Source organism: Cyanistes caeruleus, chromosome 3, assembly GCF_971803275.1.
Source record: "Cyanistes caeruleus chromosome 3, bCyaCae1.hap1.1, whole genome shotgun sequence".
In the NCBI taxonomy this organism is placed as follows: domain Eukaryota; kingdom Metazoa; phylum Chordata; class Aves; order Passeriformes; family Paridae; genus Cyanistes; species Cyanistes caeruleus.
In genome coordinates this window covers 85,571,827-85,596,697 of record NC_141703.1, presented here as the reverse complement: position 1 = coordinate 85,596,697, position 24,871 = coordinate 85,571,827, and the positions used below count along the sequence as shown (strand labels likewise).

The following is a 24,871-nucleotide window of genomic DNA, read 5'->3' as shown; positions in this document are numbered from 1 at the left end:
GTTTCATTTGTTTTGTTTTGTTTTTCCTTTATTCTATTTCGAGGGTTACACCACGCAACTTGTAGGCCCCGGTCTCCTGCCCGCTGGCATTGCTCAAGCGTTGGTGCTGCCTGGTCCTACCTGCGCCCTGGGGTGCTGGAGCTGGCCTCGGCACTAAATGCCTGGAAAACTGAATGAAGGCAGTGTTCGGGAATAGAACTCACGTCTGCAAATACAGCCCTGCAGAGGTCAGGGCTAGAAACAAGGTTGTGCTGAAAGGGCAACTCCGGTGTGATCCCCAAGAAAGCAAAGGAACGACAAGGAATTTTAGCTAGGGGGGATGCAAAGCAGCAGGGAGGGGGGCCGTGTGTGTGTGCAAAGCCGGCTCGACACCTCCCCCCGCCTTTTCCCTTGTTAAGGGGGGTCTGCCAGCTCAGGAGTGGCACAGTCTAGCGCAAGTCCTGCCTCCTGCCTCCTTCCTCCTCCTCCTCCTTCTCCTCCTCCTCCCAGATGTTCCCTTGTGTGCAGCCATCTGTTGAGCTCCCTCCTCCCTCCTCCTGCGGGGAAGGGGGCAGCCAGCTTGCCCGGCCAGCTGCACGCCTCGGACGGGAAGGAGGAGGGAGAAGGAGGAGAGAAGAAGGGGACAGCCGGCCCCAAGCCCTGCTGCTGCCGGCTCCCGGCGGCGCCCGCTCCCGCCGTGGGAACCGGCCCGGTGCTGGGGACCGACCCCGGTCCCGGTGAGTCCCTCCCTCTGCCCTCACCCCCTCCCTGACCCCCGCATCCCCTCCCTGACCCCCGCATCCCCCCCCTGACCCCCATCCCTTCCTCGCGCCCTCCGTCCCCTCCTTGGCCCCTGCATGCCCTCTCTGCACCTCCCTGCAAACTTCCCCGGGAGTGCAGAAGCGTGGGGCTCATTTCTGGGCAGGGGGGCAGCTGTACCGGGATGGGCCGAGCCCTCCCTGCCGCCTCCCCGGGGATGCGCAGGGCCAGCCCCGGCTGTGCCCGCTGCGGAGCCCTCCCCAGCCCCTGAGTGCGGAAACTTTTTTGTGTGTGATGAGATTTTCCTCGCCAGGGGCTTCAGCGGCCGGGGGTGCAGGGCAGGGGGAAGGACAGAGGTCTGGGGTGGAGGTAAACTACTTTTTTTCCCCATCTCTGGTTTTTCCAGAGGGGGAGCTTTGAGATGAGGGGAGTGCGTACGAGCCCCCAGCCCGGCTCCCCTCCCGGAATGAAGCGTCTCCAGCTGGAGAAGAGAAGGGATCTTCTCTTCTCCTTCCCCCAGTGGAATGGTGGTTTGTAGAGGTCTCGGGATTGCCACGGCTGCAGAGTAATCCGAGCAGCAGCTGGAGGCTCCGCACCGCCTCCCGTGCCCGGCTTCGGGGCTTTGATTTCACACAGGGCTCCCTGTCTCCCCTCCTCTCCCTCCTCCTCCTCCTCTCCCTCCTCTCCGGGCCCTCCCCTCAACTCTCCGGAGCGAAGAGAAGCTTTTTGGTGGGTTTCTGGTGCTGGGAGGCTCGCAGGGTTTTGCAGCTTACTCAAGGTAAGCAGAGAAAGGAGAAAGAAAGGAAAGCTTAGAGGGGTCGACTGGATGGGGTGAAGAAGCTGAAAGGTGCAGAGAGTGGGGGGGTGTCCTTTCCCCCCCGGTTTGCATTGATAAAGGCATGGCAAAGGCGTTCCTGCCCGGGAATTTCCCATCTCTAAGTGGATTAAGCTGACGGGGAAGGTGTGTTTGGGAAGGGGGGAGAGGAAGCCGAGCAAGATTTATTCATTCTCTCATTGAAAAAAAAAAAGAAAAGGAAAAAAAAAAAGAAAAAAAAAGAAGAATGAAAGAAGCTGCCGGGTGTGACTTCTGAAGCAGGAGGTCAAAGCCCGGGGTTCCCCTGATATTGCACACACCCTGTAAACTTTTAAGCAGCTCCCAGGAAACTTGTTATTAATGCTGCAGTCATTAAAAGGCGCAGCCCACGGCAGATTTATTAGCTCGGTGAACCACAACACGTGCCAAGCTCTCTGGAAACAAAAGGGTCTGTCAACTTCACTCCTCCTGCTTGGGGTTTGGGAGGGCTGGGAGGGGCGCGGTGGGGACGGAGCCGGTGGCTTTTGTGGCGGGGCAGTGGCATCGCCTCCGCTAGCCAGCACGGCTCGTGGATGCGGTTCCGCGGCAGCGAAGGCGCTGGAGCGGGGCTGAAAGGAGCGCACAGCGAACCCTGCCGAGCTCACGGCGCTGGCCGCGGCAGCGGGACGAGCAGCCCCCGCTCTCCCCAATGGAAAGCTCTCCCCGTGCGCCTGCCACCATAAATCAGCTGCCCTTCTCCTGAATAACAGCATTCACTGAAGTTACAGTAGGAAACTTGTCTGGGTGGACACCGTGCCATTGCTGCGCGGTGCCGATCGCCGGCCTGGCGCTGAAATATCGCATTGATTGCCGCTCCGCAGCTCGGCTGGCAGCGCCGGGCTATCGCAGCCGGGAGGAGCAGGGCGAACACCGGGGGAAGAGGCGCCGGGGAAAAAGGCAGGGTCGGACCGTCTCGCCGATCTCTCCGGGAATAAGAAGCACGCCGGATGTGTTAGATGCTGGAAGCACCGGAGGAAGCTGGCACGTCCCTGGGAGGATTTGCAGGCTAAACTTGGCCGGGGGCTCGCTGTCGGCAGCCAGGCGCTCGCAGGCAAAGCGGGTCAGTGTGTGCCTTCGCCCTGGCGCGGGGCACGGCTCTCGTCCCATCCTGACCCGAGGAGCCAGCCCCAGCCCCTGGCCTGGAGAGGACGTGGGAGGTGCCTGCTCCCGCGGGGTATAAATGGGCCGAGCAGGAGCTGCCGCTTGGCTCCTCCGGAGGCGGTGGGTGAGCGCTGTTTGGCACCGGGGCACGCAGGAGGCTGGGTGGCAGCGCTCAGACGGATTCTCCCTTGCGGCATCCTGGGGCAGGGCAGACGCTGCTGGTTTGTGAATGAATTTGAGCAGCTGCTGTCAGAGGCAGTGGGGAGCAATAACAAAATGCCTGGAGGGAAGGAGGACGTGACAGACATCCCAGGGGACATTAATTTCTGATGACAAGCTGGACTGGCAGGAAAGGCTGCAGGGTTGGAGTGAGGGTCTCCTGCACCCCTATTCTTTACAACTAAGAATTTGCAACTAAGTGCAAGGAATAAACCAGCATTGAATGGATGAGAAGAAATTGGGAGAAAAGGGGAAAAAAACCCAAAAAAAACCCATGCAGAAGTTTTTAGGGATTTTTGTGGATTTTTTTTTTTTTTTTTTTTAATAGAGGGAAAAGCATCCTGTGCTCCCCCAGCCACACAGTGAGAAGCAGTGCGTGCCACCCCTGTGCAAGACCGAGCTGGGAATAAAAGGTGAGCCACCGTCTTCCGGAGGTTTAGAGTTTTCCCTCCATCCCTAACTGCTTTTCTTTTATCCTCTTTCAGTCTCTCTTCCTTCCTCCTCCTTCTCCTTTTCTGTTAGCTGGTTGGTGGGGAGAAGCAGAGTCTGGAGGGTGGGATGAGACAAGGCATCCTTGTCCGGCAGCCCTCCTGACCCCTGCACCCCCAGGCTCTGCACGGTAGCCACAGCGCTGGCTGCCTTGGCAGGCTATCAAAAGAAACTTCTGAACACGGAGATGTTGAGGGCTGGGAAGAGATAAAGGCTGGCTTAAGCAAGCTGTTTCTTGTCTTAAAACTTGGCACCTGGACTTATCGAGGCAAATGTATGAATGGCTCAGCCATTCATCACAAGGAAATCTTGGGATTTTAATTTTTGTTTCAATTTTTATTTTTTTTTTGTATATTTTTTAAATTTTCTGGGAGTTTCTGTTGTACTCATGGTGTGCAGCAGGGGGGAAGGAAATATGTGCTCTGGGAATCTCCCCAGCCTTCCCGTCTGTTTGCAGACACTGCAAGAGATTAAACCATCCTGGCTGCCTTAGCATGGGACATTCCTGAGTTGCATTAACCAGGCTGGAAATCTCCTGTCAGAGCAGCAGCAAACTGGAAAAAAGCACTTTATCTTCACCATAGCAGAGAGAGAGAGACGTGCTGTGTGTAATGTCTGAGTGCCAGCATCTGTGGGGTTCCTTTTCCTTCCCCTTTCTCCCTTCCTGATTCTTTTTTTTTGCAGTCTGTCTGAAAAAAAGTCTCTTCTCCTTTCCCCTGAATCTTGCCAGCAGCTCAGACCCAGGGGTGGGGAGAGAAATTACAGAATGGTTTGGGTTGGACCTTAAAGATCATCCAGTTTCAACACCCTGGCTGTGGGCCGGGACACTTTCCACTAGACCAGCTTATTCAAAGCCCTGTCCAACCAGGCCTTGAGCACTTTCAGGGATGGGGACTACATTTTCAAGGAAGTTCTTTTTTTTTACTTCAAATAAGATAATCCTCCTCAGGAAAAATTGAGATTCAAACTCCTGTTGTGACTGATGGGTCAAACCCCTGTGATTCCTCACGTCTGAGGTGACACATGTGCATGGGGCTTGTGTCACCTGTCTCCAGGTGGGGCAGGACATGTCCCTGACTCCAAAAGTGCCTATTTTCCTCCCATCCTTGAGAATGATATGTCCGTAGCAGTTGGCATGGTGAGGGCAAACTTCACAGAGGAGGATGGGGGAGATCCTTTCTCCAAAGCACTTTAATCTTACTGCAAAAGCTCAGTTTGTATCTGTCCAGGACCAAAACATTGCAACCTCCTGCAACCGATCTCCAGTTCAAAGAATTATATGATCATAGGGTAACTGAACCTGTCCAGTCTCATCCATCCCCTTCTTTCTCCCCTGGCCTGGCTGCCCATTTTGCAGAGGGAAAAGCAGGGTTGCTGTCCCTAGAGTGTTCAGGAAGGCAGGAGCTGGACATGGTGCCCAAAGGGAGTGGTAACATTTGGCTGGACCAGTTATGACAGTGGCAGTGTTGGCTGAGGACTTCTGTGTGGGGTGAGAGCCACAGGCCTTGTGCTCCCTTCCCAGTTAAACTGGTGGGAATTAAACCTGGGGATGGTACCACCATCCCCACACAGGCGTGAACACTTCTCAGACCTCCTGCTAGTCATCCTTAAAGTGCTGGGAAGGAAACTGAGGCACTTAAATGGGGACTCACGGCACCATCAGTGGTGAAACATTGGTCCTGCTGGGGAAATGGCTCTCCCAACCCACTTGAGATGATCTTTCTCCAAAATCCTCCACCAGCCAAGAGGGACTGGAGAATCCTGGGCCAAGGAGGGGATGAAAAGAGCTGAGGAGATACTGCACATCATGGGGGTAATGAAGTATCATCTGCAGTGGGAATCATGGTGGGCATGACACTCAGCCGGTAAACCCTTTATCAGCCCTACCTACACCCCTTCTCCTGCCCAAATCCCCCCTTCCCAAACCTTGTAGGAGACCCACTGGCTCTAGTAAATGTCTCACATGCTTCGCTGGGGTGGGGACAGCTCCTGAAGCCCCAGCTGATGCTCCACCAAGCAGTTTCACTGGCATTCATTATTTGCAGCATCATGTTGCAAGAATTGTTGGAGAGGGGGAGCAAAGAAAGGCCATGAGGAGAATGAGATGGGAGCCTCCAGCTGTGCTGTTTGCAACAATAATGGCCAGGATTGTATTTATTATCTCCTCAGTGGAGGGTCTGCAGCTGCATGCTGAGAGCCACAGACAGCAAAGGGGCCCGGAGATTATTGTGCATGGAAAAAAAGACCAGGCACAAAAATAAATAAAAAGCCCACAGAGAATCCCTGGGCCAGCTGGAGCAGTGCCAAGGGGCACCCAGCTTAACCCCTCGTTTTGCCCTTCCTCACTGAAGTCAGCAGCCCTGCAGGGCTGTTAGGAGCAGGGAGATTGGCAGCTGCTGCCTTTCAGAGCTAAAGCTGCATGGGGTCCTCTTAAAATCCTTCTGCCAGGGCTGAAGGTGTTGCCCAGCCAGGTTGAATTTCTTTTCCCTATGCTTTCTCATGATTTTTTTCCAGTGCTGGCTGCACCATGACAAAGGCATGCTGTTGGAGGCAGTACTTGGACCTGATCTGAGCCACCTCTGTTGTAATGGATTTGATTCTCTTAGAGGTCTTTTCCAACCTTAATGATTCTATGATTCAAGGAGAAAGCGCTGTAAAGCCATTAGAGACACAGGCTTTACAGAGATACAGGATGATGAGGCTGTGATGAGTTGTTTGCTCTTGGTGTGTTGTGTCTCACCAGGGAGAGCAGAGGCATCAGCCTGGGATGTATCACCTTCTCTTTCCTCCTCTCTCTTGTTTCCTCCCCCCCGCCTAGCTCATCTTCTCTGCGGGAACCCACCCATGTCTACCCACACAGCATGGTCTCTGCAGCTCAGGCAGGTCCTCTGGGGTGATTGGATGCAATCTAGATAAGGTGTGTGGGGTACACATCCATAGGCATCGTACCTTTCCCTCATTGACCTCACAGCTGCTGGTGGCTCCTTGCAAACCTGCTCTTCCCTGGCATGGAACATGGTACATGCCATCCCAGGGATGTGCATGGCATGTGGCATTTCCCAGCTGGGCACAGTGACATGGCTGATCAGCCCTTCTAACAGCTAAAACCAGGTATCCATTGTGGGTAGGAGGTTTCCTCTCCCTGTGCTGCACCTCTTAACATTCCTTGCTGGCATATGGTGTTCATCCTGGAGCGCATTCCTCTGGAATTATATCATGTCTCTGGGAGGTGGAGTGTGGAGAAAAAGTATCATCGTAGCAGGAGCAAGTGCAGGAACTGTCTGGGGTTGGCTGTCAGGTGTGCATCGCCAAGGGCTGAGGCTCCAGGAGAAGCTTGTTAGGATCATTTTCACTTTCAATAACCAACTAGTTAGGGAAGAAGGAGGGTTTAATCCTCTCAAGGTTATTGCTGTGATTTGGATAAAGCCTGGATACTTGCAGGCTCCCTTTGTGCCTCATGGTTGCTTTTTGGGCACTGGAGGTGATGGGGCAGGTAGCTTCACCAGGTCTTCCCACAGCAAAATGCACTAGGACTGGCACAAAACTCTGTGTAAACCTCTCCTTTGGCTATGAAGCACCACGTTGAAGGGCTGGTCTGTTCCCGAGTTTGTGCCAAAATAATGGAGACCTCCCATTCTGGGGCATGTTGCTATGATAAAAATTCTGTTTGGGCCGAGTTTGAGATGGTTAAGAAAATATTTGTGTTCCTGGCAGAGATGAAGTCTCATACTCAGTGAGTGCCAGGGTAGTGAGGCCTTCTGCTCCTGGAAATGCTCACAGTTAAGCAGAGCAGGGAGGATGAGAAATAGGAGTTGTTAGGGATAAAAGAATTTGGGGTGGTCATGCTGGCAGTGATTCTAGAGCAGGAGAAAGTCCTGAGCTCTTACATCCCTTGCAGGCACCTTGCAGAATCCATGCATCCCGGGCTGCTGGGAACCAGTTACAGCTGCCAACACTCCCAGTTTGAGTGGTTCTGCAGCTGGAATAGCCAGGAGGCAATGGTGGGGCTGGGATACTCGCATCCTGTCTGCTCCCAGAAAACCCTGTGAATCTCTCATTCATGTTGCAGTGGTGCTGCATCACTCCAACACCTTCCTTCCCCTGCCCCCAGCCACTCAGGAGGCCTGGCAAACAATTTCCTTTTGGGAATGCCCCCTCTGGGCACAAGCACAGTTTGACTTGAGGCTGGAGAGCAAAATTGCTTTCAAAAGCCACGGGAGACTAATTCCTCCACCTGGAAATAAACTGCTATTAAGCTGACAGCTTTCTGGGCTAAGCAGAGAAGTGGGAATTTTCTGCAAATCCTGATGCCACGGTAATTTAATTCTTAATTTTCCTGTGCTGCATGTGGCACCAACATTTTCCCACTTGAGGAAAAATTCCCTGGAGTTGGGCTACTCTTCCCTCACAAAATGTATCTTTTCAAGGCACAAAGCTTTTAGTGCAGCAGAAACTTCATTTCAGCAGCGTATGTAAATGAGCTAGAAGTTACTGTATGGGCTGGCAGACCTGCCTGCACATGTTTTCCTTTTGTCAGATCCCAAAATACACCACCCTGCACCTTGAGTTCCTCCTCCAGGGGGAATGAGGGATGCCTGGGGGGGAAGATTGCACAAGTGGAATAAACTACTAGCTGTTTTAAGCACTAGGATGATAAATTATCTGTGGCCTCTTGCAAAGCAGATGGGAATTGTGACATTAACAGTTGTAACGAAGTTTATTTTAATAGGTCTTTCAATTTCTTTATTAAATAAAAGATATTCTTTTTACATTTAAAAAAAAAAATAGAGCAGAGACTTTCAGCCAAGCAAGCATTGCAGTGTCTTTTCCCAAGAAACAAGTCACAGGACAAGAGGAAACTTCTTCAAGTTGCACTAGGGGATGTTTATATTGCAAATTATGAAAAATTTCTTCACTGAAAGGGTTGTCAAGCATTGGAAAAGGCTGCCCAGAGAAGTGTTAGAGTCACCATCCCTGGAGATATTTAAAAGATGTGCAAATGTGGCACCTGGGGACATGGTTTAGTGGTGGGTTTAGCAGTGCTGGGTTAACAGCTAGATTCAATGATACTCAAGGTCTTTCCTAACTTAAATGATTCTATATTTGAAAACAGATCCATAGTGCGGAGTTGTGGGGTTTGAAGGTGCTCCCTCTAGATCACACATCTTCTCTGTAGCCCGTGTGGTGGGTTGAGGGGCTGCTTGACTTTGCCTTTGGGGTTATGAAATGCTTTTGATGCTTGTGATGTTTAATTTAGCTTTGTCTTTGGTGATCTTATCTATCCCATCCCCTGTAACATCTACAAAAATCTTCCCTAAAGGATGGAGAACATGGTTGGATGCTAGAAAGTCATTGCAGTCTTGGCTCAGCAATTTCTGTCCAGAGAGGAGGAAAGCAAATGGAAATAGCCAAGATAGAAAAATGTAGAATGCATCTTGGTTTTTTTGTTCTTTGCCCCTTCTGGCTGTCCACAACCTCTATTACATGGGATTTGGTGAGATTCAAATCTTGCAAAGACAGACTTGATGCAGAGCAGTGGGGTTCTTGTCCAGATCAGGAAGTAGCGTCTTGTCTCTGTTTATGCAATTTTTCCACTCCTCACTGATTTCCACTTCAACATCAAACTGTTGATTTTAACTCTTTGAATGTGACCATCCAGCCAATTCCTTATCCACTGAGCCATCCAACCATCAAATCCATGTTTCTCTGTAGAGATTAAGATGTGGATCAGTGTCAAATGCTCTGCACAAGTCCAGGTAGATCATGCCAGTCACTCTTCCCTCATCCACCAGCTCTGTAACTGTGTCATGGACACCTGTGAAATTTGTCCAGCAGGATGTGCCCTTAGTGAAGTCACGTTGGCTATCATCAACCACCTCCTTATTTTCTGTGTGCTTTAGCAAAGTTTCCATGAGGATCTGCTCCATGATCTTGCCAGGCAAAATAATTAAAGCATAAAGGAATTCATAGCGAAATCTTTTATTATTATTGTTTTTCTTCTTGCATTCCTTGCATTTCATTCTGATTTTTCTGAGGGAGCAGGAACATGGAGCAAAAAGTGTTCAGGCACCTGCAGGATGTCTTTTCACTCCTGCTCAAGCCCTTGGTGTCTCTTTACATTAAGCCATAAGGGCTAAAGTCACCACCCCAGTGGGTGAGTTTCCCCTCATCCTAATGCTTGCAGGCACTGGTGAGGGAAATAGGGCTGAAAATCCCTGTCTTTATATCCTATTGGAAAATTTGGGATAGCTCTGCTGTTCTAAGCAGCTTTCCAAGTCCCACAGATAAAACCATCAGTGTGAAGTGAAAGGTGATAACTTATCTCCTAAAAGTGGCTTGTGCAATGTCTCTGGATGGAGGCCTCCATGAAATCAAGTGCAATTTGGAAGAGCCAAGGGACTGAGTCCAAATTGCTGAGAGAGTTACACCTAGAGTAACTCCACTGAACTCTCTCAAGCCCATCTAACAAATGCAGGATCAAACATAAAAACCAGATACTTCTTGGATTCCCATTAGCTCTCCTCTCTCTAAACCCCAGAAGTCTCAAACAATGAGTATAAAACCAGGACTGTTTGCAAAGTGCTGCCCAAAGCAACAAATAACAAAATGTAACAAGCGGGTCGGAAAACACTGTTCCGATTTACACCAGCATTTTTTTGTGAGTGTATATTTAATAATATTTACTCATAAAGTATTAAATATTATTTAATAATATTTATTGAGAGTTCTTTGCAGCATTTGTGTGGCGAACCCTTCTGCGGGAAGAGCCAGTCTGAAGCAGGCGAAGCAGAAGCCTGAATGACCTTTACTTTCAATAGATTCACACGAAAAAAAACAGCAACAAAGAAAGTGTAACCTTGTCAGCAGCAGTCTCTTTATTATGGGAGGGGTGTGTGTCTGCAGCAAGGATTTAATGGTCTCTGGCTGTAGGCTGGTTTGAGCTAGTTTTGCTGCCTGCTCAAATTGGCATCTGGGATCTGGAGACCCGACCGCGATTGCATCTGTGGCGTCACTTGGGCTCAGCCGGGAGAGTCCACACTGGAAAAGTGTAGCTGCTGCTAGTGCTGCACTTTAGTCGGTAATTATTCTAATTTTACAGAATAATTAATGGGTGGAGAAAGGGGGGAAAGGTCTCTTATGCAATTTTGTTGTCGAGAAGCAACTCTGGAGCGTTCTGGTGCTCTGGATCTGCTGTCCCAGCTGCCACTTAGCCTCCAAGATATTTAAAAAGAGAGCCAGAGCCAACTTTTTTTTTTTTTTTTTCCTTCAGTCTGGAGGATTTATGGCCTCTGTCATAACCTATGCACTTGTTTCACTCTCCAGTAACGTTCTTTTTCCCCTGACCCCAATTAATGCTGGCAGCCAAGTGGGCCTGGTGAGCTTCACTATAAAGACTTGGTTTTCTTTACTTGGCTGATAAAAGAGACAGAAGAAAATACCAAAATTTTCCTCCTGAAATATTGTTGCTAATCCAACTCTTCTGTCCTAGAACAACAACTGTATTTGGGACAGGTGGACTTCAGCTCTTCCTTTTGCCTTTTTTCTTTGAAATCTTCCCTACTTGCAGCTGAGCCAGAATTAATATTGGCAAGAAACATGGAAAATACCAGGATCTGTCCACACTGCCTTAAAAGATTCATGTCATATCTGATCTGGCCTAACTGTGGGCTACTGTGGAAAAGACAGGTTCTCTTTTCCCCACTCCTGTGTGGGAGCTGGTAACCCTGTGGATGGTTACCTGAATCTGTTGGAATACTGACCCAGGAAAGGGGAAGGAGGAAGATCAGAGGGGTTTTTGTTGGATCAGTGAGCCAAACTGGTTTATCCAAGTGGACCTGGTTATTGGGAGAGACTAGGGTTTGGAAGATGCAGCCAAGAGTGGGGTGGGAAGCAGTAACCAGGGAGACTAGGCATCCTACTCTGCCGTGGACAAGGGAGAGAGGGATATCTCCAGGGATGTGCATGGCCTTAGATTGGTTTCATCCCCTTCTGGAGCAATTTCCTCCTCTTCACCCCACTGTAGAGACAACCTGGTGTTTTGGGGTTTTTTTCACACTTCTTACCCATGTACCTCAAGCGTCATTGGGTGAATTTGGGCCTTTAGCCCCAACCCCAGCTGCATTTCAGACAGTACTTTGTTCGTGTTGAAGGAGGCTGAGGGAATGAAGAATGGGGCAGCTGTTTCCTGACTCCATCAAACAGCAAACTTTAAAACACCTCCCCTTGTATTATTTCTTTAATTAGTAATTGATTTATTTGCCATGGGGAATTCCAGCTTGTTGGTTGCCAGGGCAACTGGAGGTAGCCTAGGTAGCATCCTCTTAATATCCCCATTCCTGAGGGGGACCAGGCAATGGGCTTTCATCCAGGGAGGGATGTGTCAGCTGATCTCCCTAATGAGAAAAGTCTTTAAGGGAGAGGAGAAGAAATCAAGTGCAGTGAGAAGTGTGAATTTGCAACAGCACCATAACAAAGCTTTCCTCTCTCCCACCTCACTCCCTGATCATCATCTGAGGCCTGCCATTCCTCTGCACTCTGCTTTTAATGTTTGGCTGGGAAATCTCAGTGTGAGTTTTCTGTGTGAGTCCTGCCACACAGCATTGCAAAGGATGAGCATGGTGGGGAGAAGGCATAAGGGCAGCTGCAGGTTAAAGGAGAGATGTGGGTTCAGAGGAAATCTGGTATCCTGTAGAAGCTTGGTCTGACACTGGCTCCATTTACCACCACAGGCTCTCCTTAGGTTTGTCCTGCAGAAAGGATGAGCAAGATATAAAGACCAGAGCCCTGCAGTCACTGCAGGCACCTGAAACGTGGGGGGAGATGTTGCACCCCCAGCAGCTCCTATTGCAATCAGTGGGTTTAAAAAGACCCCCTAGAGCTGCCAGATGGCCAAAACTTATCACTGGGGTCTCCATACCTCAATAGCCCAATAGCTCAAATGAAGAGGACATGGCTAAACCAGCCCCAGGGTGGGCTGCTTTCTCCCAGTGGCTTTCCCCTCACTATCTTAGGTGATGGTGCTGGTAGTTTCTTGTTCATGGTGTTTCCCTAGGTGAAACTCCTCAGTGCTGCAAGAGGATAACTCCTCTTCCTTTTACAAAGGGATACCTTGGCTTTCTGCCTCTATCAACAAAGCAGCTGGTGGGCAGCAATCCAAAGGCATTTTGGTGCAGTTTCCAATACACACTGTACACAGAACTGTAAATGCCTGCGGTGTGTTTCTTTCCTCATTTCAAAGAGCGCTATTAATTGTTCCACACAATGATAAAACATGCCTGTACCTGACTAAGCTCTTTGCCAATTATCTGGCAATGCAGGAGTCTTTTTCTTGGACTGGAAGATGACCAGTAACTTTATTTCTCCTATCTTTTATCAGAGATATTAACCAAGTGGCATGTTAGCTTATGATGCTCCATGCTGCTCCATAAGGGAGTTTCTGACTGGTACTAATGGATTGTAGCCCATCTGCAAAGCAATTGCAGAGCCAGTAAGGGAGAATCTGTGGCAGTGCTGTGAGGAGGGAAGAGGCAATAGATGCTGTGCAAATACTTCAGCTGAGCTTTGTGTACTGCATTTCAGCTGTGTAATGTTTTGTCTTTACTGCTGGCTGAAGTGATGGATGTTGCAGTGAGAGTCACTGTATCTGCCCACTTCTGGCAATCATTTTTGAGGCTGATCAGAAGGGGAATTCCCACGTCAAAAGGGTTTGAGCAGCTGCATATCAAAGCCCAGCACCGTTTTTCAATCTTCTCTCAATTCACAGAATCATAGAATAGCTTGGGTTGGAATAGACCCTCTAAAGACCACCCAGTCAAAGTCCCTGCAATAATCAGGAACATCTTCAACTGGTCCAGATTGCTCAGGGCCCCATCCATCCTGGATTTGAATGTTTCCAGGAGTGGGGCATCTACCACTTCTCTGGGCAACTTGTGGCAATGTTTTACAACCTTCATCACATGGACTTCTTCCTTAGATCTAGTCTGAACCACCCCTGTTTTAGTTTAAAACCATTATCCCTTGTCATATCGCTACAGGCCCCATCAGAAGTCTGTTCCCAGTTGAATTAGGGCTTTGGATTTTGTCCTCTTACTTTTGTTCAGGTGCCCCAGAAGGAGCAAATGAAGGTTTTAGCAGTGCTCAGAAAGTAAAATTTCACACTGGTGTGTCTTTGGACTTCCTGGTGTATGATCCAGCTCCCACCAGAGCTAAAACAATTCTATGAGGAAATGAGCTGCACTTTTGAAGGAGAAGCTGGGAGGTCCTTTCCATATAGGGATATCAAGTGGGAATAGCCACTGGGTAGGATTTGGAAAGAGAAATACCAGTAGATTGGGCTGATACCAATGTAGGTACTTCCCTGTACGTGAGATATTTAACATTTGAGGTTTTGCAGTTTTAGTTTACAAGGAGTTCCCCACTGCTGTAACTTCCCCTGTTAATAAAACATTTCAGTGCAATCCAAATGCAGCTTCCTGATAAAATAAAAACAGTAGTATTTATTTTAGGAGGGACTGCAGAAGGCAGCAAGCTATATCTGTGTGCACAGAACCAGAGGGGATCAGCCTTGATGTCATTAGGAAAGGGATATCTGGAAAAGCATCTGCAGAGAAGAGCCCTACCCCCTATGTCCCCTCTGCATATATATGTGTTTTCTCAAGAAACAGTTGAGATGGGCTGAGGCTAGGGCTTGTCTTACCAATTTTCTGTTGTTCTATAGAATAATGGACCCCAGAGGATTACAAGCTGGCCATTAGCAAAGGTTTAGTTGCAGGCAACCTGGCCAGAGTCTCAGTCTCTGCTCTCTATTTGCAGGAGATCTGGGAGACACTGCTGTACAACTCACATCAGTGAGTTGTACAATACAGGACAGTATTTTTGCAACCTTTTTCCCCACTTTGCACTTTTTTTTCTGCATTGACAAGTAGTCCCCAGTCAGTTTCCTGGGAATGAGAGCAGGGTCAAGAAGACCATGCTGAAAAGGGAGAGAAATTAATGACAAGGGATGGGTGAGGGGAGAGGAAGTGTGAATTTCTAGGAATGGTCTTGGGAAGGTATAAGAGCGGTGAGGAAGGAATCTCAGCCAGATCAAAGGGTGTGTGGGAAAGATGATACTGCAAGGAAGTTAATGAAGTGCTTTAAACAGTGATGAGAAAGGTAAGAGACCAGGGAGACTGAGGTGGGGATGGAAACATTCATGTAAATTTTACTTTTTTTCTTGTTAAATGAGCAGTTGGCACATGAGTGTCTGCTTATGGCCAGCAGCATAGCCAAGGACCAGTGCTGATGGATCTGCTTATCTTGTTTGGTGAGATTTTTTTGTTTCCAGCCTTCTGGAGACCTTGTTTGTAAGGCACGAGGAGTGCAATGCATGACTGCAATAGGAACCGGTGAGGACAGTCCTTGCTGCCTCTGCTGACCTGCAGGATTCTGACATGCTCCTATGTAGCCTCTCCAGAGACTCAGAGCTAAAGATTCTTTTGGCTCTCTTGAAATCATGCAGCTGTTGTTGCCCACTGTTGTGTGGGTGATTTGTTAGGATGTCATCTGAAGATGTTCAGCAAATCTGGAGGGTGCAGATCAGCTCCCTGCCTCTCTTTGTGTGAGATGATGGAGAGACAGAAATGTCTTGGAGGGAGAAGGGTCAAAACCAAAGCAGTGGAGAGAAATCCTTGCTTACTGGCATTGTTAATCAGAGAGAATACTTAATGCAATTAGCAGAGGCTCCCCAAAGACTCTATATGAAGCAAATTGTCTCTCTCCACTGTGCTGGTGGCTGGGCCCACTGCAGCAAAGGCTGGGTTAGGCTGAACAAGCCTTGTTTCCTCTGCTCTGGTAGGAGCTGCCACCAGGCCAAGGAGGGTTGTTTTTAGCCACCTGATACAAATCCAAACTACTAAAATTTGCATCTGAAGTCCAAGAAAGGGAGGTGTGATGTCCTTTTGGGCAGTAAGGAGCTGGTCTTTTCAGCTGTTAATCCTGGATGTTGTTTTGAGGATGTTGTTGCCTGTATGAAATCTGAATGGAATTTTGGTTTCTCCCAGTAAGGCCTTTAGACACCTAAGGCTCCCACAGCCTCCTAAATTATTTCTCCAACCTGACAATGCAGGGTCCTGAAGCCAGGGCTCCCAAATCTCACAGGAAGGCCCTGACATGAAGGACGTCTGTATGCTGAAGTTTGCCAGGTTGTGAAATGACTCAGTGTTTGAGCTGTCACTTAGCTTCTTCCATGGCCCACTTAAAATCATATATGTTTGATAGATCATGCTTTAAAGCAGCCAACTGTTCTTACAGCTCATTTCCAATTTTGTCTTTATTTAGTTATGTGTGTAAAGACTACTGACCCAATTTTTTTCTACATTAAGTTGCCACTGGGATTCATAACATGAGAGAAAAAGTCTCTGGGATATCCATGCTTTTCAAGGGTATGCTTAATCTCTCCCTTTGTAAAGAGAAAGGTCAAGACTGTATAGGTCAAACAGTTATACATCCTTCATCAAGTAATTTCTATAGCAATTAAATCTGCTTTTCTATTGTCTTGTTTTCCAGGAGAACAATGCATTTCCTGGCCTGGTTCAATTTGCTGCTTCTCCTTCCTTGTTTTGGTACCACAAAAACCTGCTTCCCTGGCTGCCACTGTGAAGTGGAAACCTTTGGTCTCTTTGACAGCTTTAGCTTGACCAAGGTGGACTGCAGCGGAATAGGCTCACACATTGTTCCTGTCCCAATCCCTCTGGATACCTCCTACTTGGATCTATCATCAAACAAACTGGAAACAATAAATGAATCGATGCTTACTGGCCCTGGATACACCACCCTGGTGAGTCTCGACCTGAGCTACAACAAAATTGCCAAGATTTCCTCCACAACATTCTCCAGGCTTCGGTACCTGGAGTCCTTGGATCTGAGTCATAACTCTCTGGAAGTCCTTCCGGAGGACTGTTTCTCCAGTTCTCCTCTAAGTGACATAGATTTGAGCAATAACAAACTTTTGGATATAGCTATGGACATTTTTGCTTCAAAAGGTCAAGGCAAATCCCTGAATGTGGATCTATCCAATAATATGCTCAGCACAATTACAAGGCACCATGAAAAGAGCATTCCAAACATCCAGAACTTAAATCTTTCTGGAAACAGGCTAACATTTGTACCAAACCTCCAAGGCATTCCTCTCCGATATTTAAATCTCGATGGAAACCCTCTGGTTAAGATTGAGAAAGGAGACTTCACGGGGCTGAAAGACTTGATTCATTTATCCCTCAGTGGCCTGCATGGTTTCAGAGAGCTATCTCCTCATAGCTTCAAGGAACTCCAAGCTCTCCAGGTTCTGGATTTATCCAACAATCCCAACTTGAAGTCGCTGACTGCTGAGGTTATCTTTGGTCTGAACTCCCTACAAGAGCTCAACCTGTCTGGGACAGGCATAACATCCTTGCCAAAGACTTTGCTGAAATACCTGCCTTCCATCAAAAGCATCACCTTAGGGAAGGACATTCAGTGTCTCAAGACCATCAAAGAAGGACAGTACCACCGACAAATTGGGCTGACCAAAAAGGAAGTCCTCAGTTGCTATGACAGCCATGGATCCGTAGCAGCAGCACCTTATGTTTCGTGATGAAAGCTGGGGAGAAGGAGGAGTGGGGCAGGGAGGGTGGGGGGCCATGGGACTTGTACAGGTGTCGGACTGAGATGGCTTGCAGTGTGCCTTTTGTAAAACTGTCAATAATTTATATATTTGTACTTGCCAATAGTTGATTGTTTGTGGATTTTATAAACTCTCAAATCTCAGCCTGCGTTATCTGCAGGCTCCAGATTTTATCCGGTGCATTGAGGTCCTCACTCATCCTGTTGGCTCAAGAGCAGTTTTCCACAAAAACTGGAATGTGTGTAGCCCTTCAAAGTATCAAAAAAAAAAAAGATGCAGGGACAAGTCGCTCTGCAGGTCCCAGGGCAGAACAGTCTGTCTGGAGCAAACCCCTCATGCCTCAGACACGTTTGTAGGAGCAAAGCTATACCTCTGGAGAGCACACACCAAAATGTACCAGCTCTGTAGCTGCTTGCTTACAAACCCATGCATCATCCTTCTTTTAATTATTACTCCCCAAAATGTGCCTTCTGGATGCTGCCTTCATTAGGAGCACCCTGTTTTCTGTCATGCACTTTCAGTCTTGAAGAAACATTTCCAGACAAACCTGAATACAGGGTGCACCCAGTGTGCTGGGTTTTACATGTTATTTGCATAGCTGTGCAATGAACACTGAGTAAGTCGAGACATTTTCCCACCCATTTCTCCTTGTTTTCCCACCTTGATCCTTTTCATGTCTAATTAACTTAGGTCCGGCTTTGGCAGCCTCCCGTCTTTTCAACCTCGGTGAGCCATTGGTCAGAGGTGGTGTGCAGCAGAGGGGTCTGCTAACAGCCACATCTCACCCAGGAACTAGCCTGGGATGAGGGAGGTTGCAAAGGGAAGAGGTTGTGTAGGCTAGCTCAAAAAAAAAAAAAAGGAAAACAATCCCTCTGCCCTTTCTGGGGAAGCTTGGAAGGAAATTCTGACAGGGATTTTTTCTTGATGACATTATCAAACCAAGATGAAGTCCTAGAGGATATGAGAGTAGGTTGTTTCCAGGCTGACATTCCCCATCTGAATGCAACATCTGCAGCTCATCTGGGCATATGTGAGGCAACTTGCCGTGCCAAAACACTTCTGAGAACGTGCCAAGGGAAGAATTAACACTAATGCATGTGGCCCTGGAGCACTTTGCTTATCAGAGAAAAGATCTTTGGGGTTTTTTTTCCAGAGTTGTGGCTTTTCTTTTTCTCACACAGCTCTTTGGTTGCCAAGTGAACCTGATAAACAGAAATCTCATGAAAAGCCTGGTCCTCCAAGTTTTACTCATTTATTTCCCTCCATTGCTCAAATGCTAGCGAAAGAAAACCCCTCTGGACCCTCTTTTTCTCCAGTCTAAGAGGAAGTGGGAGAAGGCAGCACAGCACGACTCAATGCCATGTGTGAAGCCTTCAACTTGCTTGTAGGAGCAATGGAGGTGACTGCTGAGGTCTGCTCCACATCTGGCATGCTCTGTCCGGGGGGATGGGATGTTGTGGATGGGGGTCCTGCCCAAGCTGAACTGCAGTTTGGTCTCTTAAACCCAGCCCTGCATCAGGGCCACTTTTAATGTTTGAGTTAGGGAGATCCATGTAAAGGTGATGCAGATATAAACTCATCTCACAACTGTCTTTGAGAGTGTTGGGAGAAGCTCAGGTTTTGTCCTCATACCCCTAAAAGTCTTGGAAAGTGGAAACCATGTTGCCCAAACCCACAGACTCCATTAAAGTCAGAGTCAACACCTAACTTTGGATACTGAAATTTGGTACTCCCACATTTCCATCTATCTCCATTTCAATAATTTGTTTGGGTAGCTTAGGGTGGGATTTTTAACCCTTCCATCAGTTTTGGGGATTTTTCCCCCTATACTGAGCCGTTGCAATGTTTGACCAGCCTTCACAATCATAGGAAACATATTGATTTTCTTAAAAAGGCAATGGGGCTGCCTATGGGCAGAGATCTGGAGGGTAACAGAAACAAACTGCAGTGCAAGACGGGGCAGTTTGTGGGGAAAGATATGTGGGTTTTACTGGATCTTGCCTTTTTAAGAGAATTATTTTCTGCTGGCAGAAAATGTATTTTTTTTAAAGAAAGCTGTTTACTTTTTTAAGCCTGTACATAGATGAAACATTACGGTTATCACCTCCTGTCAAAGTTACTGTCTTTGCAGCACTGTGGTAAATTTAAAACCCAATGTGACAATCCAATTGAAGACTGCAAGATTTCCTTGTGTAATCTCACGCTAGCTGCTAGCTAAACTAGTCTTAGCAAAAGCTGGCAAATACTGTCGCTGTGTTTGTCTGTTTTTTTAAAGAACCTCTGCAGCATTGTAAGGCTTTGTGATTGCTCACAATATAATAAAGTAATTTGGAGGAGAATAAACCCAGCTCCCCCAGATTTATTGCTTTAGTGCTGAGCGGGTGGCAGCTGTCGCTGGGTCTGAAATGCAACACAGCTTCTCTCCTTGCTCTGCTGATCCCCACCGCCCTCATGGGTGTTGCATCTCCAGACTGGGGGCAGGATTTGTCCCACGGTGCTTGGCTTACTGTGCTCTTCAGTGATGGAAAGGCTTGACAGCTTCTCTGGTTTACTTGAAGGAAATTAGGAACACATAGCTGTGAAGCAGCAGAAAGCATGTGGTGCAAATTCCCTGCTCCAGGACCTGCTCCAAAGCTTGTGGAGCAAGTGGAGATCATGGATTTGAGCAATCTGGGACATGGTCTGCTAGTGTTGCAAGACTGGATTTGCAGCAGGTGGGGTGATGTGGGGAGACACCACAAGACCATGGAAGTGTTCAAGAACATGTTAGATGTGGTGCTTAGGGAGAAGGTTTAAGGGTGGACTTGGCAGTACTGGTTTAAGGGTTCAGCTTGATGATCTTAGAGGTCTTTTTCATCCCTAAAGATTCTATGATTCTGTGGGGGTAAGAGGGAGCAAAGGGGTGCAGAAGTGATGCCACAGCACAGAAAGCTGAACACTGCCAGACCACAGCACTTCTAGCAGTGAGACACACATTATCCAGTCTCAGCACCCTCCTCTGCAGAGCTGGGGCTCCTGCACAGAGGGCTAAGATCATGCAGAGCCATTGCACCTAAAGAATAAATAGAAACCTCTCTGGAGGTGTCTTCTTGCTCTTAAATAGAAAATTTAATTTTAAAGGTTCCTTGGTGCTGTGTATAAAATGGTGCAATCAGAGACCCACTGAGGAAACTGCCCTGGGAAGCTGCAATGTTCCTGTTCCTCCCAAGCCAGGAGGAACAACTGCCTCTTCCACCCAGGCAGGCAGACTTGCAGGCTGCCTGGAAGAGGCTGTTGGTTCTTTATCACAAAAGATAAAGTTTCCCCAAAATGCCCTGTCCTTCAGGATGGCATACAAGGTAGTCAGACAGTAGCCTGGGGTGTGAGATCACCAGGGAAGGCCAAATCTTGCTCATAGAACTACTATAGACTGTAGGGGAAAAGCCACCACCACCAACCATTAAGAGATGACTGCTCCTCTGGTATCCATCACAAGGCTGTGACCATGAGGCTATAGCACCACACCCCTTGGGGCTGGAATCACTTCTGACCTGGGGTGTGGGCTCAGCCAAAGTGGTGGAGAATGTCCTCTTCTCCTGGGGAAGGACAACATCCTGGGACCTATTATGGGTCTGAAGGTCTCCCACCTCCTTGTGAATGCCCCACATGTGTGATGCTCCAGCACTGTGTTAGATCTTGTCCCTCCTGCTACTCCTTTGTCCCCTTGCCTTAATATCTTATTTTGCAACTGCTTTTTATTCATTATTTAATTAAATTCTTAATTTATTATTCCAATTATTGCTAATTAAAATATTGCTTTGATTACAATTTCTTATTTAAATAGCCTTTCCAAAGTCCTCTGAATGGGAAGAAACAGGCAACATGTGTCCCCACATTTCCCATTTAAGTCCCTTCTTCACCAGCAGGGCACAAACACCTGAAACAGCACTGATGTCCCCACAGAGGAAGAAGGGCACATCGGGGCACATCAGGCTTGGATGAGTCGAGGAGGCCCTCACTCAAGCTTCCTGTCAGCTTGATAACATGGTGTGAAGGACACCTGATGTCAGGCATCAACAGCCACCCATGCCAGGAAAACCACCCGTGCCAGGAAAGCCATCCCTGCCAGGAAGGCCAGCCAGGTTGGTTAGATGCAAGCTTTGGATGTCTCCACCAAACCAGCTCAGCTCCACAGTCAGATATGTTTGCCCTGGCAAGCAAGATGGGCGTTTTAATTACAGGCTCAACATTTTTAGAAGCAGGAAAACCTCAGCAGAGGCTCAGCAATAAGGCCAGGCTGGGTAAGGGAGGAGGAAGAAGTGAGTGAGCTTGCATTTGCTTGCGGTGTTCTGTCTGCTGGAGAGTTATCAGCATCTCATCCCTCCTTTCCAGCACATGGGGAAAGACAGGGAGAGTCACTTCCCCCCATCTGCCTTGTGCCCAGGGCAGCACAGGACAGAAATTCTTCTCTTTATTAAAGAACATGCACCTCCCAGTACCCAAAAACTCTCATTTTCTTCTCATCAATCTGCTAGAACCATTTCTCCTGGCTGTCAGCTGTCAGCCCACAGAAGTCCCTTCCTGACTGATTATGTGGCTGACTTCATAACAGCAGTAGGTGCTGTCCATTTTAAAAATAGCTGCTCCTCTGTACATTTTCCATTTTGCAGAAGGTTTTTATTTCCAGCACGTTTGTTTCACACAACCCTGGCTTGGTCAGGCGGGAAAGCACAGATGCACTCTTGCCATGCCAGAAACTAATGCTGCATGGCTGGGCATAATCCTTCTGCCTGCCCTGGGATCTGCCTCCTAGGAAAGTTTTGGGGCAGTGAAACCCTCTGACCCATGCATGTTTATACAGTATTATTCCTGCTTCATCACCCTGAGATTTCCTCTTCCTTCTCTTTTTGAGTGGACAAGCAGACCTGGGAACCTGATTAAAAGGTGGAAAACTGGAGCTGAAGCTAGGCCATCAGATAAATCCTTTCCTGTAATAAGTGGGGAGCTGGAGTACTGGCCCTTAATCACAGCCTTTGTCTCCCAGCATTTGTATGCCTGTGTGCACCCATCCTCACCGCCAAAACAAACCCACCCCCCTCCTGCCCCATCCCCACCCCTGCACTCACCGCCTTTCATTAATGGGATTAAAATAAAAGTGGTTCATGCTGCCACAGAGGAACACCCGGGAGAAAGCAACAGCCAGGCGCTGTGCATCCCTCGAAAAAGCCCTGCCAGACACAAAGGGGTTTGGGCAGGGGAATGTGCTGCCACCCTGCCCAGCTCCACCCACTCCAGTGCCTCTACTCTGGGCGCACTGCAGAAGTGTTAATCAGCCTGAAAAAAATCCTGGTACCTTCCTCACCACCCTGGTGATGTCCTTTAACCCCCGCTGCTGCCCGTCTGGACCTCTGTGCCACATGCTCCCCTCCCTCCTCTTCCTCGTCAGTAGGAGAAGTGTCACAGCACTTGCTGATAATTGACTGTGGCCGTGCTGGGAATTTGAACCTACATTTCAAAGAGATTGTTAACCTCCTTTTCCAGCTCTTTGAACTGCGTTGCTTTATTGTAGGTTAAAGGAAACACGCGGCTTCTTCCTCCCAGAGCTGCTTTTGATGGGAGCATGGCACACGAGGTGGTGGGTTTTTACCAGCAATGAAGTTGGTAGCATGGTGCTGCTAAGTGGCATGGGATGATGCATTTTGGGGCAATCAAGCTGCCCCTTGAATTCAGAGGGGATTAAATGCAAATAAATGGTCCAGAGGTGGGCAAGGGACTGGCAGAAGTGTGTGACATCCCTGTCCTGACATGACATGGGTGGGGGGGGGATTCAGCCAATGGAGAACCTAGGAAGGGCCACAAATTATGGGTTGCTCACCCAGAAACTAGGTTAAAGCCCCTCTACCATGCTGGACTGGATACACAAATGACAATTTTTATGAGGTGTGTTTGAATGGGTGGTTTAAGTTACCCTGTGACTGCAGAACATTAGATAGAGGTTGTCCTGACCTTTCTCTACATTAGACAAAAACTGGAATTTGTGTAGCCCTTCAAAGTATAATAAAAAAGATCAAAGACCACCAGTTTTCAGGCAGATCAGTGAGCTACACCATCCCATCAGGCCATGCAGTCACTAAAAAGAATGCACAGCTAAAAAAGGATGGTTGTCTACAAAATTAGCACTCCAAGTCCCTCCTCCCAATAGTAACTGGATTCTAAGAATGGTGGCTGTATCCATCTTAGGTTCAAAACAGGTGTTCTGAAGGCTCCCAAGTACCCCTCAGCATCTTGCCTACTTATAACCTAAAATTTGGCCCCTGTTGGTCTGCTGAGAAGATAAATGTGTGTGGGACTGTGAGCTGTTGGACTATTAGATTGGACAATGTCCTGAAAGACAAGGTCTGCATCACCAGAGGTATCACCTGCATTGATAACCCTCCACTGACCACAGGGGCCATCCTTAGGCCTGTGGTCATTCTCAGACCTGCTAATCTGCTGTCTGTGTCAAAGGTAAGAAACTTTTGAAGAGGGCATAGCTTTTCCTGTGAGATGCATTGCGGGAAACAGCTTCTAGTCTGGTCCTTACCTGCAGCCTCCTTCACAGGAACACAAAGGGCAAGGTTTTCCCCTATTTTGCTCCTAATCCTAATCACTGGTGTAAAAATTCTTCACCTTCCCCAGAGATATTCATTCATGGAATTTTTCTCATTTAAATTTTTAATGAAGTGATTGCCTTCAAAGCCCCCCTCGCCCAGCAGCTGCCTGTTTGTCGGAGTGCCATCCGGGACCTGCATGCCAGGGACTGCAGAGGTGAAAATCCTCTTGAATAAACAGGAAAAAAGGGAGGGCATGCAACATATACCTATGATACCCCATGAGACATGCCTGGACAATCCATGGTGGCAATCATGTCACAATGCTATATTTACCACTGTTTGTTAAATGTCCTGAGGCAGCATCCTCGACCTCCCAAGGCAAATGCTTCACCGTGTCTAAATTGGAAAGGATCCTGCCCCAGGGGTCTTGCAAACCATATCCAAAAAGGATATTGTCACAGAAAATGTGAGATGATTAATACTGTGTTTCAGTAAGTTTTCCCCAAAACTCACCTGTGTTGTACTTTTTCCTTGGCCATTTTAGGAGCCCACAATGACTCCATCAAGTCCCTACCTGCTTGCCTTAAGACGGCCCTAATGATGTGACAAGCCTTTTGACAAACCGAATGGGCTTCTGCCTTTGGAATTTATTTCCCAGCTGGGTTTGAATTCCCCAGTGACACACCTTTTCAGCCTAAAACATTCCCCATAAGAATATTCTTGTCTTTACTTCTGCTCCTCAGCTATTCAGCACATAGAAATCTACATTCACACACAAATCCCTGCTCCACAGAAAAAGTGAAGACACTTGGTGATAACAGGGACAGAGATGCTGTTCTGGGAAAGAACACTACCAGGCTCACAATGGGTTTGGGGTTCATTGTTTCATGGGGGAAATAGTGCTTTTCTGAGATGACTCTGCAAATACAGTTTACTGGGTTTCAGCACTCCAGGGAAGCAGTGTTAGAGTCATAAAATTATAGAATGGTTAGAGTTGGAAGGGGCCTTAAAGTTCAATAATTCCAACTCCCCTGCCATGGACAGGGACAACTCCATTAGACCAGGGTACTCAGAGCCCCATCCAGGCTGGTTTTGAAAATTTCCAAGCATGAGATGTCCGTAACTTCTCAGGACAACCTGTGCCAGTGCCTCACACCCTTACATCTTCCCCCTTCCTGAAGCTAAAAGTCAGATCTATAAAGTATGCATTTTTCCAGTATTCCAAAGCAGAATGGAAGCCCCACAGCTGTCAGGGAT

General features: G+C 48.0%; 1 protein-coding gene across 8 annotated transcripts; it reads left to right on the top strand.

The window, feature by feature from the left end:
* The first annotated feature begins 420 nt into the window (after window positions 1-420).
* Window positions 421-17,147, top strand: TSKU (tsukushi, small leucine rich proteoglycan). Of its 8 annotated transcripts, none has more exons than XM_086882389.1 (3): window positions 421-691; window positions 3,240-3,324; window positions 15,947-17,147. In XM_086882389.1, exon 3 carries the CDS (start codon window positions 15,954-15,956, stop codon window positions 17,010-17,012), a length of 1,059 nt encoding a protein of 352 aa, XP_086738515.1. In that variant the 5' UTR covers window positions 421-691; window positions 3,240-3,324; window positions 15,947-15,953; the 3' UTR covers window positions 17,013-17,147. The 8 variants fall into 8 exon arrangements, with proteins under 8 accessions (XP_086738515.1, XP_086738512.1, XP_086738514.1 ...); XM_086882386.1 differs by having other exon boundaries at window positions 421-716; XM_086882388.1 differs by lacking the exon at window positions 421-691 and adding an exon at window positions 1,416-1,516.
* The last annotated feature ends 7,724 nt before the right edge of the window (window positions 17,148-24,871 follow it).

Bases quoted from the DNA above. Each gene is read 5' to 3' on its own strand.
- TSKU (XM_086882389.1), top strand. From the start codon at position 15,954: ATGCATTTCCTGGCCTGGTTCAATTTGCTGCTTCTCCTTCCTTGTTTT.